This window comes from Conger conger, chromosome 1 (genome assembly GCF_963514075.1).
Source record: "Conger conger chromosome 1, fConCon1.1, whole genome shotgun sequence".
Taxonomy (NCBI): Eukaryota; Metazoa; Chordata; class Actinopteri; order Anguilliformes; family Congridae; genus Conger; species Conger conger.
This window is the reverse complement of record NC_083760.1, coordinates 16,812,392-16,826,863: the sequence shown is the minus strand read 5'-3', so window position 1 is coordinate 16,826,863 and position 14,472 is coordinate 16,812,392. Positions and strand designations below refer to the sequence as shown.

At 39.2% G+C, this 14,472-nt stretch overlaps 1 protein-coding gene across 4 annotated transcripts in view; it reads right to left on the bottom strand.

Moving 5' to 3' along the window:
• Positions 1-206: 206 nt before the first annotated feature.
• The window catches only part of LOC133121768 (homeobox protein SIX6), a 70,826-nt gene continuing 56,560 nt past the window's right edge, over positions 207-14,472 (bottom strand). Inside the window, exons 1-2 of one of the 4 annotated variants that reach the window (XM_061231265.1) lie at positions 9,340-9,911; positions 7,422-7,743 (exon numbers count right to left, since the gene is read on the bottom strand). In XM_061231265.1, coding sequence (XP_061087249.1) covers positions 7,602-7,743; positions 9,340-9,911 — 714 coding nt within the window. In that variant the 3' untranslated portion in view covers positions 7,422-7,601. Of the gene's footprint in view, positions 259-7,421; positions 7,965-9,339; positions 9,912-14,472 lie in introns of those variants that run through there. The other 3 variants (XM_061231256.1, XM_061231230.1, XM_061231221.1) reach the window with 3 other exon arrangements.

The window sequence follows — 14,472 nt, the reverse complement described above, 5'->3', positions numbered from 1 at the left end:
TAAACAACGTGTATGATATTATAGTGACAATATTACAGAAAAACAGGGTAATCTGAATGGCGAGCTGGTTTTAATTAGAGCCAATGAATTTATTTCTTATCGATTTCCGTATTCCTCACACATCTGTCATATTGTGAAAATCCCTTATACATATAGACTTGTACCCCATTATACACAAACGGTCACTATATTAGGTACACCTACCTTGTACTGGGAAGGACCCCCTTTTGTTAAATTCTTCATGGCTTTAACAAGGTGCTGAAAAAAATGATTAGGGTTAATGCTAACTCAATAGCATCAAATTCATGTTATGAACCTCCATTTCAACCACATCCCAAATATTGCTCTATTGGATTGAGATCAGAGGGCTGTGCAGGCCATTGGAGTACACTGAAGCTACTGTCATGTTCAGGGAACCAGCTTCAGACATGTGCTTTGTGAAATGCTGCATTATGCTGCTGGAAGTATATTTGAAAAAGTTTATATGGCCATAAAAGGATGCAACAATCTCAGAAGCATGCCATAGGTATGCTGTGGCACTCAATTTGCATTAAGGACCTAATGTGCATCCACATTATGTGCGCTCTGACCATAACATCTGCATGTTGCAGCAGAAATCTACCAGGCAATGTTTTTCTAATCTTGTCATCCAGTTTTGGTAATGATGTGCCCACTGAAGCCTCATGTTTCCATTCTTAACAGATAGGAATTGAACCAAACGTGGTCTTCTGCTATTGCAGCCCATCTAAACACCTTCTGTCGTCCAGCAGGAACGTAGGAAGGTAGGAGATGTGTGAAGGTCCTGACAGCCATAGAGGAGCTAAAGGAGGCAGCATCCATTCAATCAGGAGCAGGGAGCAGTCAGATGGCACCCATGAACGGGGCCTGCTTCGCAAAGCTGTGGACTGGGAGCTGGTAGCAGATCTTGGAAGATGACTCATCTCATGATGTAGTGACGATCACTCAGGCCAGATCTATTAACCTGGTCCAGAAGCACAAAGAAGCACAAAGAACATCACCATGCTCGAACTGATGGTTCCATGAGAGGAGAGGATGGAGGAAGCCTACGGGCAGAAGATCTGTAAACAGCAGACATTAGTGGACGAATACACTGACAAGAGACAGAAGACCAGGTGTCTACCAGGGGAGGCTAAATGTAAATTGTAAATGTCTGCATTTATATCGCACCTTTATCCAAAGTGCTGTACAATTGATACTTCTCATTCACCCGTTCACACATCAACAGCAATTGGCTGCCATGCAACCAACCAGCCAGCCAACCAGCTCATCAGGAGCATTTGTGGGTTAGGTGTCTTGCTCAGGGACACTTCCGACACACTCAGGGCAGGATCGGACCAGTGACCCACCGACTGCCAGATGACTGCTTTTACCACCTGAGCCAATGTCGCCCCACCGAGGGCAAGGGGCCCCCCAGGCCAGTCACTCCTGAGGAGGGCACTGAGAATCCTCAGAGTAAAGGGATCAGAGGGACAGAGGATCTATCACACAGCTGGACAGGTGGCGGAGAGGGCATCTCTGGGGCTGTGGCTAAAGAGGGAGGGTCGGTGGTTTAGCCAACCTGGCTCAGATCAGACCTGTCTGCTCAGGTCAGCACACCTGTTGGAGGGTTTAGTGAACAAAACCAAGACACCTGACACAGACCAGGATGAGCAGCCAGGAGCAGCACAACTTCTGTTTGATAGTAAAAAAAAAAAAGAAAAAAAAAAAGAAGAAGAAAAAAAACAGCCTTAATCTTGCAACAAATGATCTGGAACTGTGGGGTCGTTCTTCTTTGTACAAGATATGAATTTGTGTCAAAATAATTTAGCATCTTCATAACTCTTTATAATCTTTATAATTCTTCAACATGGCTAACTTTCCCTCTACTATCTGAATTTACAAATCGGCCCATTAAACGTTTTGTCACCAGAGGTCGCCGTTTCTCATCCAAAACTCACACACAAAAAACATTGCAAGATAAAAACACAAAAAGGCTGGGGGGCTAAAGTTCACCAAAAAAAAAAACGTTTACTACCTTCGGCCCGTCAAACGTTCTACAGCCTATACTACTAGATATTACAAGAGCAAGCCAACGCTCAACATGTGCTGAAAAAAAAAATGAACCGATGTAGACATGTGTGGAACTGTTCTTATACTAAGATCATATTCCATTTAAATTTTAGAAAAATAAACATTTGGCAAAAGATCAAGACATTCTGTTGCAATATAGTCCTACGCCACTTAGGCCAACTGAAACATCTAGCTCACTGACAAACACAACAGCTAAACACATTACTGATGCATTTTACTGCCGGGGCCAACTGTGTTTCGAATAGTCTAATGCATGCGCATGTGAAAATGAAATGAATCGTCTAAACACAGTTATATTTGACAAGAAGTTAATTAAATGCAATATGGGAATTTGGAAACATATGAAGCACTTCCACAACATTTTTAATCAATTTCGAGAAAGCTCTCTCACTCTGGCATTCATTCAAGTAAAAATGAATAAAAAAGACTCAAGGGGAGCTTAAAAGTGGATCTGTACCAAAGCACACAGACTGGCCGAAACTTGCCCCGCTTTCTGTCGAGTAAGCCGAGGTGATTAGTACGTTGTTATAATGCACTAAACCTTGCTCTGCAGTTCCCACAATAGACTAACCTTTTCATACAAAAAAATAAGCTGTATCCAGAAGGACGCCCATTTTTATTGAATGAGAAAACGCAGTCTTGGAATCCGGCGGTTCCCGGTGGATTTCTTACATAATGGCGACTGGAAAACTTTTCATTGGCAGTACTAATCAAGGTCTTAAAATGGCATGCTGTAATTATTCATTATTATTATTATTCTCTATCAATTATAGCGTTCGAATCTGAAAATAAAATGTGCTTCGCTTGGGGCGTCGCTATAAATGCCGGTGCTCGTAATATCTGGGCCTATGTCTAAAAAGTGCACTGCATGTCGGCAGACAAAATATACAGTCAGTTGGTTGTTCACGAGATGTGCTATAAAAATTAATAGGACAGCCATTTATCTAAGGTAAAATAGTAACATCCAAGTAAACATAATTTCGTCGAAAGAGGAAATGTATTTTGGGAATGTTTGGATAGGTCAATCTACAGAGCCGATAAGGATGGTAGCTGTGCTGACACGAGGGCACAGCTCCTCCTCGAGAGCAACGCTACAGTAATTAACGGCTGTTTAATGCAAGTTTGATAAGCTGAACCATTATCACTATTTCAAGAAAAGCTAATAAATAACGCACACCGCCGTCAAGAGGTTGCTATAGGCTGATAATAATAACAACAACAACAATAATAATAATAATAATAATAATAATAATAATAATAATAATAATAATAATAACTTTATTTTTTCAGCCCGCATTCCAAATGTTAGAGAATAAAGTATTGAAAATAAACTGAAACATTGTAGGTCATCACAAAAAATAGGCAATGTTACGCTATATGGAAGATCCGAATTAGGCAACAATTAGTCATAATGTGGGTATTTATTTACAATACAGTTTGTGTCCTGGGAGAATTTAGGACAAGCAAATGTGAAAGCAATTTTAGTTTTTTCAACCGAAGAACACAAAAAAATGTTTGAATGCAAGCATGCAGACAAGAGACGGCAATGTCCCGGTCTGGGAAATCTGTAAGCAAATGCAGAAAATAATGACAACCCATCCACTCTACAGTCTGTGTGCCTCCTGCAGCTGCCCTACACCAAACCCCCTCCCCGCCCAAGTCTCCCTGGAAAACCTTGAAAAAAAAGTTTGATTTCCGTACCTCTGGCAGGCTCCCTCTGCAGCAAACTCTTTCACTGAGGGGAAAAAAACTTATTAGCTGCGTCCCTTCACAAAACATCGGGAGCCCCCATTGTTCGGGCAGGGACTCGAGACCCCATCATTAGCACTGATTACCGCTGACCAGTTTGACAACCTTATTGACTGCTAAAAAGACTTTTTCATGTATCCCTCCCGGGTTGCCCTCGTTTTCAATGGAAACGGAAATATTCTGCCATCTTGTCCCCTCCAGTTGAATGAAATCCAAAGCCCTTAGCCTTCCCCTAACTCGCTTCCTCCTCCTTTTTACACCGAAACACTGTTTTGGCCCCCGTTTTGTTCCAGCTGAAAGAGGTTTTTGAAAATACAGCTTGTCCCTTTCATTCGCTACAGTAATTAAATACAAATAGCACCCAGGTGTGCACCAATACTCATACAACGGTTGGAAGCACAGCACTGGTTCGTTTTATGTTGTATTAACTCTGTCAGTTAGTTTTAGGCTTATAACCTTTAGGCTACATACACGTGACAACCCAGAATAGGTCGGAAGTCATCGTGCCAAGTAAACTGAGTAAAAATATTAATAAATACAATTACCAAGTGCAGCTGTAATAACGGAGATAGCAAGTGTTTGTTTCCCATGGTTAGCGAGTTAAATATTTATCTTAGAATGATGTGGGATTTTGCAATGAATATAACCCCCCCTTAAAAAGAGCAATGCTGTTATTTGAATCTATTAATTTGCCAGGTTCGTGCGGACTAATGATATACAGTAGGCCCAATGCATGGGTAACAAACACTTTCTCAGTCTCACACTTTATTGTTCAATCTCAAATTATTCGGTGTTGGCAAGTCATCACAATCACCATTTTCCATGCATTAATCTAACTGCAATGAACAATTATACTAAAAGCAAGGGTATAAAGTTGAATCCTCGATATTCAGTATGCTCTATAATATTTGTGTCAACAACATACTTTTTCTTGATTTGGCTCTGTACAAAACACTGTACAATTTTAGATGGCTTTGCAGGTGTTTCTGATTAATCAATTGTATTCAATTGCTTCCTTAGTGCATGTATAGAGGGCATCCGGATTGCATAGCCTGGATTCTGGATTTGTAATTTCCTTTGGAGTCTCTTATTGGCCTTGAGGACCAGAGTTGCGACAATGAAAGTCAAGTAAGCCATTGTGAGGCTCGATATGAAAGAAACAGTCAGACACATAGAACCCGTAGGCTTAGCAAAATAAACTGTTTAGAACATTATTGAGAAAAAAGAGCCAAGTTGTATGTTTGGGATCACTGTCTTGCTGTGGGACGGCAAACCTTTCATTGGGTATGATGAGGCATTTGTTTGAACTACAGCATATCAGATGCATCTGTACACTTCAGATACTTCTGCAAGTGAGCCAGCACCCATGGCATGCTTTGGACCTTGTCCTCCACACTGCTCTGGCCATAACTCTAATGCAAGTCAATATCGGTCTCATCTGTCTACAAGGACCTGTTTCCAGAACTTTACCCTCTGCTATTCCTAGCCAACTGTAACCTGGCCATCCTGTTCTTGCAGCTTATTAGGGGGTTGCATCTAGCAGTGTAGCCTCTGTGTTTTGGTTTGTGAAGTCTTCTGCAGACCACAGTCACTGGCAATGTCATGCCTGCCTGCTGAATAGTGTTTCTGCTGAATCTCTGATTAAGGTGAGCATTCTTTGGTCATCAACTGCAAAGGTCTTCCTTGGCCTACCGGGCCCTTTGAAATTACTTAGTTCATCTGTTCCAAACATGTTCTCAAAACCCATTGGATGCTACTTCTCCTTGCAGTGGGACACTGACCCCAAACAATACTGCTGAAGCAACCAAGGAGATTTTCAGGTCCAAACTGAAAAAAACTGAAATGTTCTTGACTGGCCAAGTCAATCAGATGTCCTAAATCTGAAGACAAGACTGAAGGCAAAACGCCCTTGAAACAAACAGGAACTGAAGATGACTGGATTACAGGCCTGTATCACTTGGGAAGATAACCAGCGTCTGCTAATGTCTATGGGTGATAGACTTCAGGCAGTCGCTGCAAAACATTTGTAACCAAGTACTAAATATGACTATTTTATTTCAGATTACGTTAATTGGTCCAATGAATTATGCTCCCCTACAATGGGAGGACTAATGATAAAAAGACTGTAATTCCCACATGGATCGCCTGATATGAATGCACACCCGAAAATTAAAGCTGACAGTCTCTTCATCTGAAACACAATGTGCTGGAGTACTGAGCCAAAGCAACAAATGCATTTATTTGCATATGCAACGTTTACAATGAACAAATATTTTTTAAAATGTATTTCTAAATTGTAAAATTGCATAAATATAGGCTGCCTTTCAGGTAGCATGTAATGATAGCTTTAGCCACTATCACCGCTTTTGCAACTGTTCAACATAAATCAACTGACGTATGTGGAATTACAGATTGTGAGCCATAAAATGTTCCATTTTCGGTATTATCGTCATTACGGCATGGGATATTTGAATTGAAACGTCTCTGGAATGGTGTGCAGCAGGCTACAACACAAGGAATAATTCTAATGCACGGACCCAAATGAAATTAGACTCTCTGTTTTCAAAACACAATATCCATCTGGTCTGAACGGTCTCGAGCAACACATCTGTTATAGTTCTGGTGCTCAGTCATATGTTTTTACTCCCGGAAACGATCTCGTTTTGTGATTCGGCCTTTCTTTGACCTTTTGCTGTCATGTTACATTATGAGACAACATGGAGGCCAAGTGCAACGAAAGCACGTCTGAATAGATAGTAGGCTCACAGGGCTGTCATTTGCCTACACAGGCAAAATATCTTGGCATTTACGCCTTTTGAATATGAGAGAACAACGTGCATATTTTTAATTTCTGGGAATATGTAAACTCACAAAAAAGATATCAGATAGCATATTGAGAGGCTGCACCTTTATGCTTTCGGAAATACAAATGAGCGTAGCCTCCTGCGCAGGAATATGACTGCATTTTTCATAACCAGTCTGCATTGTGATTATATTTTCTATTCATAACCCCGCGTATTTTCTCCAAGACAACCGCAACGTTGCCACTTATATTAACGTCACATTATGGAGCATATTATTATATCTGCAACAATTTAACGACGGACAGCGAAAATCCGAATGAGTAGCCAAATCAATTAAATTATCCAAGATGCAAAATAATTCATATTTGTGAAACCATTAATCCAACCTCTTTTTGGAGCATGTTACACTTGTGTTTGAAAAAAAGTGTAATCAAAATAATAAATAAATAATAATAATAATAATAATAATAATAATAATAATAATAATAATAATAATAATAATAAAAATAATAATAACAACGACAATTGAACCTTTTAAAATAACAAGCCTGGTATTGAATTGCTTTGATCAACAAATATTTATTTAGTTATCTTTTTTTCTTTTACTGAAACATATTTAAACTATTTAGCACATTGCTACGGTTCACCTGTGCACGAAGCAAATATTAAAAACATCAAGCAAATAAAGACCAAACCTAACAGAGCCAATTATTTAAATAAGTAAATAAACATTATTTATAAAACTTTAAAAAGTAAAGTAAAAATATCACAGCGTCTTTTTCAACATGAAATACCCACAGAAAACCAGGGCAGGCGCTCAACATTTTTTTCTGCAATTTTTCCTCCTCCCAAAAAGGGATCGTGAAGACCTATTTACCTTTACCCCAAATATCTTCTTCAGTTTATTTTCACGTCATGTTATTTTTTGTTTGTTTATTTTTTTGTTATTTAGTTCAGTCATCCGTTACGAAAAAATGAAATAAAATAAAATTTTAAGACAGGGCGTTCCTGTGGATCCCTCGCGGTTTGGCAGCCTTCAAATAAGAACACCCTCTGTATATTTAAAATGCAGGCACTGTTATTGTTTTTCTTAGATTGTCTGTTTTGATCTCCAACGTTTTGCTCGTATTCTTTTCTCCCCCGGGTTGCCAGCGTTAGATGTCACATTCACTGTCGCTGGAAGTGATAGATATTGCCGAGGCGGCGGCTTTGCTGGACAAACTAGCTTCAGGGCTGGACGCAGCACCGAGTCGGTCCACTGCAACGTCCTCTTCGACCAGAGACCGAACCGAACCTTGGGTCAGGACCTGCTGTTGAAGCCTTCACAAAAGACATAATGGGGAAATGACAATAAAAACTAGGGCTAGATTAAGCCTATATATATTAGCACGATGTGATATATCAAGATAACGACTGCAGATGGATTGGACATTTAGCCTGACGAAAAAAATATATAAATGGTGAAAATAACAGGATATAGCAGACAAGCAATAAAGTCTATGGTTGTTATACCTACTCATGCAACACGAATTTTAACAATTTGAATGAATCGCAAGAAGTTACGGATTGTAAATTACAGCATAGTAATGTCGCACGGTTTCCAAATATTAGCCTATACGTCAGGCTGCACAAACTGGCAATGGACAAGGTACCCTTCGTAGAATGATCGCAATCTGAAAGCTGTATTTCAAAAAATGGTATCGTTTAAACAATGTACTGAATGCATAAGAGATCATAGAAAGTGTAGGCTATTTGAGCATATATGTCCTTTGTGTAAACTGCCACAAAAATTGAAAGGTCGCATGAATGTTTGGGCCTCAGAACAAAATGTAGCTACAGCATACTGTAATGGAATTTTGGATTTTTGTTCGAGTTTTCGTGTTTAAACGTCCATTGCTTATCCTATTGATATTCAATTGTTATTTTGCGTGGTCTGGTCGGTCGAACATTAGTAGTCGAACCCGTCACTTTCAGTTTATTTTATAATTAAGAACAAATTCGACTTTTTTTCAAAATGAAATGTAGTGGAGCAAATCAACCGGGTTGCATGTTATGAAATTATTTTTTTCTTCTTAAAAAGGTAATGGCGCGATTTCATCAATGTTTTTGAACAAAATAACTAGGCCTATATGCAAAACATGTATTATAACTATTACTATTAGGCCTATTTATATTATTATTATTATTATTATTATTAGTAGTAGTAGTAGTAGTAGTAGTAGTAGTAGTAGAAGTAGTAGTAGTAGTAGTAGTAGTAGTAGTAGTAGTAGTAGTAGTAGTAGTAGTATATTATGCTACATGTTGCGATATATAAATATATATGACTATAAAAATAACAACAATTTTTATGATACAGGCTATATAATTGCCTATTATTAGAACATCTTAACTATGATATATATACTATACTGAAATATGATATCAATGATTCAGGCTGTAGATATATCATATTTCTCTTTTATTTTTTTTATTTAGGTCAGACATTGGCTATATTTATAACCTGAGCTGTTCTTTTTTGACAACGTTTTCAATATAAACGACTGAATGCATTTGCACGGGGAGTTCAACATGTATCCCGGTAGCTATAGCCTACTCCCTTTGTGACTAATATTAAAACGCAAAACAAGACAACAGCAACACTAGGAAACTAATAATATGCGATCCATTCGATTCGACACAAACGTGCATATCCTACCTGTTTTTTGCTGCCGCGGCTCTGTCCCTTTGTCTGCGATTTTTGAACCAGTTCCCCACTTGTGTGGGAGTAAGTCCCGTAGCCTGTGCAAGCTCCCTCTTTTTGCTAGGGTTCGGATAAGGGTCCTGTAGATACCATTCTCTGAGCAAATGCCGGGTTCTCTCTTTGAAGCAGTGCGTCTTTTGTTCCCCGTCCCAAATTGTCCTGGGCAGAGGGAACTTCTTCCTTACCCGATATTTGTCCACCGGTCCTAGCGGGCGTCCCCTCAGCTTCTCTGCCTCCTGGTAGTGTGCTTCCAGCCAAAGGGCCTGTAGTTTAGAGTGAGAGTCTTTGGTGAACTTGTGGTTTTCCAGGATATGGTAAAGCTCTCGAAAATTCCCGGTGTGGAAGGCCACTATGGCCCTCGCTCTCAAGACCGACTCATTCTTGTTGAGGACCTCGCAGGCTGCTGGGGCGACGGGCAGCGACCAGAGGAAGCGACCGAGACGTTCAATATCTCCACTCTCCTCTAAAGTCTCACAAACCCCCGCTACCTGCTGGGGGCTAAAATTCAAGATAGGCAGCTGAAACATGGATGCTTCTCTTTTTTCCCCGCTGCTGTCGCACTCGCGCCCAATCGCACTTTCTCGCCTATCCTCTCTCTCTCTCTTTCGGATGCAGACAAAAAGGCAATCCCAAAGTTAACAGATCAACCGTTAAAACACTGAGGAACGATGCCCTCTGGCTGGCTAACGCAGCCTCGATGCGGGTGAACTTCGTAGATTGTATGTAGGAGAGTATATAGAACCCGACCCGAGATGAGATTTTTTGAAGAAAAAAAGACATTCAGCCCTCTGCTGATTTTCTATTGGACTTGGCAGATTGGTTGAGTGGTTGCCATGGATGCCTGTCAATCACTGTCAAGTTTGCCAATCACGCGGAAAGGAGCGTAAAGAGATTTCAGCACCTCCCAGAGCTCGACAGCGCCTTTAAAAATGAAAACATTCTGACCTTTGCTTTTTGTCTTCAGAAATATAATTGCCTTCGATGTTTGTGCATCAACTCCTTTGCATCGCGTTGTTTCGAAAGGGGAAATTCGTTTTGTGAAAATGTTTTGGGCCTCCGCCTTCACTAAACAAATGTTGGTGTTTAAAAAAAGAAAGAAAGAAAACGAAGTACCGACTTTTACCCGGTTGGTTTGATTTTCTCACAATAATCAAAGCCCCCTGAGATTTGATAGGCCTATATCATGTTTACGTTTCATAGAGCTATCAAAAGCCTTGCCAATTTTTAGTGAATCGGCTCAGGTAAAACGTCAGTTTGGTCAGAGAAAAATGGCATAAAACATGAACGTGCATGAAACATTGACATAAAACGCAGCAATAGCCTATCTTCACCTGAATTCAAGTTTTGCTTAATAATGACAATTTTAGGGATGGCCATCTTATGTGATATTTATTCCACGCCATATTATAGGCATAGGCTCTCGCTTAATAACATAGGCTACTAATAACATTATAACTACGGACACACAACTATATACATGTGTGAACCTCATTTGGCGCGTGTGTGCGTGTTTGTGTTTCTACAACTGAGACTGCCATTCTTTGTCATTCCTCTCATTACAGGTCTTTGTGCTTGTAAAAGCGCTTAACGCTGCTCTGTATTTCCATGTAACGTTATTTATCCACGCCACTCCCTGGGAATAATCTATTATTAACTGTAGACAAATTAATATATTTATGGACTCGGTGAGAGTGCTATGTGGCTGGCTATTCTGGTTTAGTATCAGATACACTTCGCTTTGTGCAGAGGCTGATTCCGTAAATAAGAAGGCGGATAGATAGCGCAGATGGTTTGAAGTGTCAGGTCAGATTATTTCATGCCTGGGTACAGTGAAAAAGTTCATTCTGACGGAAAAAGCTGATATTACTTTCACAAATCCAAGCAGTTTCATTGAAAACCTTTCAGGGTATTTTACATGATTTATAAGAGGTTCATGGTCCGGATATGGAACTACCTTCTGTACAAAAAGCTGCTCGTTTTCATGCATTGTGCTTCGCTACGTGAAACTGCATTAATACGTATTCATCCTAACAAAGCACTGTTTTCTAATTTATTGATATCCTAATAGCAACATATTTATTCCTGCAATAAAAGCCCGTATGTTAAGGTTACGAGCCCTTGTTTTTCTGTGAAGAGATGAGTGCATCCGGAAAAATAAAAATAAATGAACAATGCTAGGTTTGCTGGACTATGAAGAAGGCGCAAATCCACTATCCCAGCGAAGCACACCAAAATAATACTGTAACATAATTAAGTATGAGCTAAAACACTATGCTACATTTGCAAATGAAATTATTGTTTCGTTTATCACTGAAAACATAATAAATCATGAACTTTCGTGTCAAATCGCCACATATACCTATGGCTACTTGATGCAGCGAATGAAGCATGCGGGATACTCCGCAAAGAGGTGGATACAGTAAGAAGATAAATGTAGGCCTACCACGTGGAATTGCCATTCATAAATCCCCAGTATTATAGGGTTAACACCGACCGGTTGCTAAAGGATTTGCAAGTGTCTTCCAAATTAAGCAAAGATATGGGTTCATGTGATCGAACAGTTCTGAGGGGTTGATGGTGCTTGTTAAAATGAGAAGTTGTGCTGTTCATTGTGCAAGCTTATTCAAAGTCTAACCAAACACATACTAAGAACACTGACAAGCATCAGCAAGTATCCAATAATATTACTTATTAAAAACGGACAATAAATCGTCACTGGAATGAGGGCCTGGGACAATTAAAAATCGAGCCCAAGTGTGTTTCCAAAGGGTAGATGTAAATAGTATGAAATATGCCATATATTGTTTACATGGAGCAATTATGCCTACTAAGTAATATCTTACATTTCTAAACAATATATTATCAATATAATAATTTAAACATAGCCTTGGCCTTATTCATTTGAAACAATGAAATAACCTAAATGATTTTTACTGAAGTTAATTTATTACCATAGGGGACATCATTTATTTAGTGGACTTAAAGAACGTCTGAATGGTGCGGTAGGAATATGTAAGTAAATTCAACCAACACTCTTCGAACAATGCCATTTAGGAATAAAGTAGTAGGCTATTATCTATAGTAATGTTGGTTATGTTTCAGAACAAAGTATGTTTTTGACTGTTATTGTTATTTGACTGACAGGTTATTTAGGTTGGGTTGTAAGATAGGCATATAGATCATGTTTTGAACATACACAAGAAAACAGCAGTGCTATAACCTAGCCTATAAATAGCGTGGGCTTACCAAAATAGTAAAAATTAAACGCGTTTGCCAGTGATTGTTATATTCAATAATTATATATTCGTACGACACAGTTATAGACTTGATTCTGAAAGTCATATGACGACTGGGTGACGATGGTGGGGGAAAAACTGCATTAGCCTATGTCTATCGCAATGAGTAAAGAGAACCGTGCTTTGCTTCAAGGTTATGCTAAACCAAATAAATATTGAGTGATAAAGTCTAAACATTATCTCGAAGCAGTTACCCTTCCTCATTCTGCTTTGTGGGTGTAGAGCAGATGTCAGCAATCCACTGTGTAATTCTCCCTAAAAATGTTGTCATGTTTTGGTTTGATAAATTGAATATAATGTGTCCACAAGGTCTGAATAATGATTTCTTCCACAGACCATTTCCACAGGGAAATAGGCCTCTTGGACAAGTCATCAGTATATCTCTATTTGTGATGTGTTGATGGTTATGGTTACAAAGTAAATATTTTGATATCGCTGAAATTGCGTATCATGTTTCATTGCTCTTCTTTCTATTTGCACGTTTAGTTCTGCCACCACACAGGTAACGTGCAGGGATTATACTTTTCATAGTCACTAGCATACAGATATATTGGCGTGTACTACTCGATGTTCCGCCTAAACGGGTTAACCATGTTCATTATTTATTAATTCTTCACTGCTAAAATCTAGGATGGGTGGGTCGATTTGACATTTTTGAAGCGTTCGGAAATTTTTTCAAAAGCACTGCTCTACAGATAGACAGATCCAAATCTTTGTGCTAAATGTCTCACGATGAGCAATGTTCTCGTTGAGGTTTATATTACGGATGTAATATGGACACCCATAAAAAGATGGATATTTCGAAAAATTAATGACCTTTTGATTTAGGCAAACTTATTTCCGTTAAAAGTAGGGTGTTATTACACGATAAGTCGACACAAATATATTGCATTGGGCACATTTTGATTTGTCAAACATAAGCCTATTTATATAGGCCACATGTTTATTATGCTATATATAATAAGAACATGTATTTAGCTAAAGCCATATTTTCTATACTGACCCAAGACCAAAGACTAACTGCAATTTCCATAAATCGCTACATGGCTGGAGGTTCCTCCCTATAATGAAATGACAGGATAAATTAATTAACCTACAAAATGAAATATGAAAGAAAAGCACCATTAACTACTGTACAATAGGGAGTTATATTAATCATAGGAGCAATCACGAGTGAAGCTGGATGTCACATAATTTCTGTGCAAATCTATGAAGATCAGGCATCAATATCAATGCCCATGGCCATGACCATGCCAGGTACGGAGGCTATAGCTGCAATCAACTCCAAACTTCACAAATGCGTAATTCGTTTTTGCCTTTGACATTACCCGGTGAGATGCCTTATCTTTGTGTTGATAGAAATGCCAGCCTTTTTCCAAGGTGTTTTTGGTGGAAAGTGTGACTACCCTCATATATTTTATTTTAATTCCGTTGCGAGTCACTTTCAGCTGCTTGTTTCCGTATATAGGGCGGCCTGTAAGGTACATGACTGGGACTCGGAAGGTTGGTGGTTCGATCCCCGGTGTAGCCACAATAAGATCCACACAGCCGTTGGGCCCTTGAGCAAGGCCCTTAACCCTGCATTCCTCCAGGGAAGGATTGCCTCCTGCTTAGTCTAAATCAACTGTAAGTTGCCTTGGATAAAAGCGTATGCCAAATTACATGTAATGTAATATAGGCCTAAGCAACCGTAAATCATTTATATGTAGCCTAATGAATATACTTTTTCTTTTTTATTTCACATTTGGCACCAGACCTGGCTATGAGAAGGCTATATCCAATTCCAGTCCTA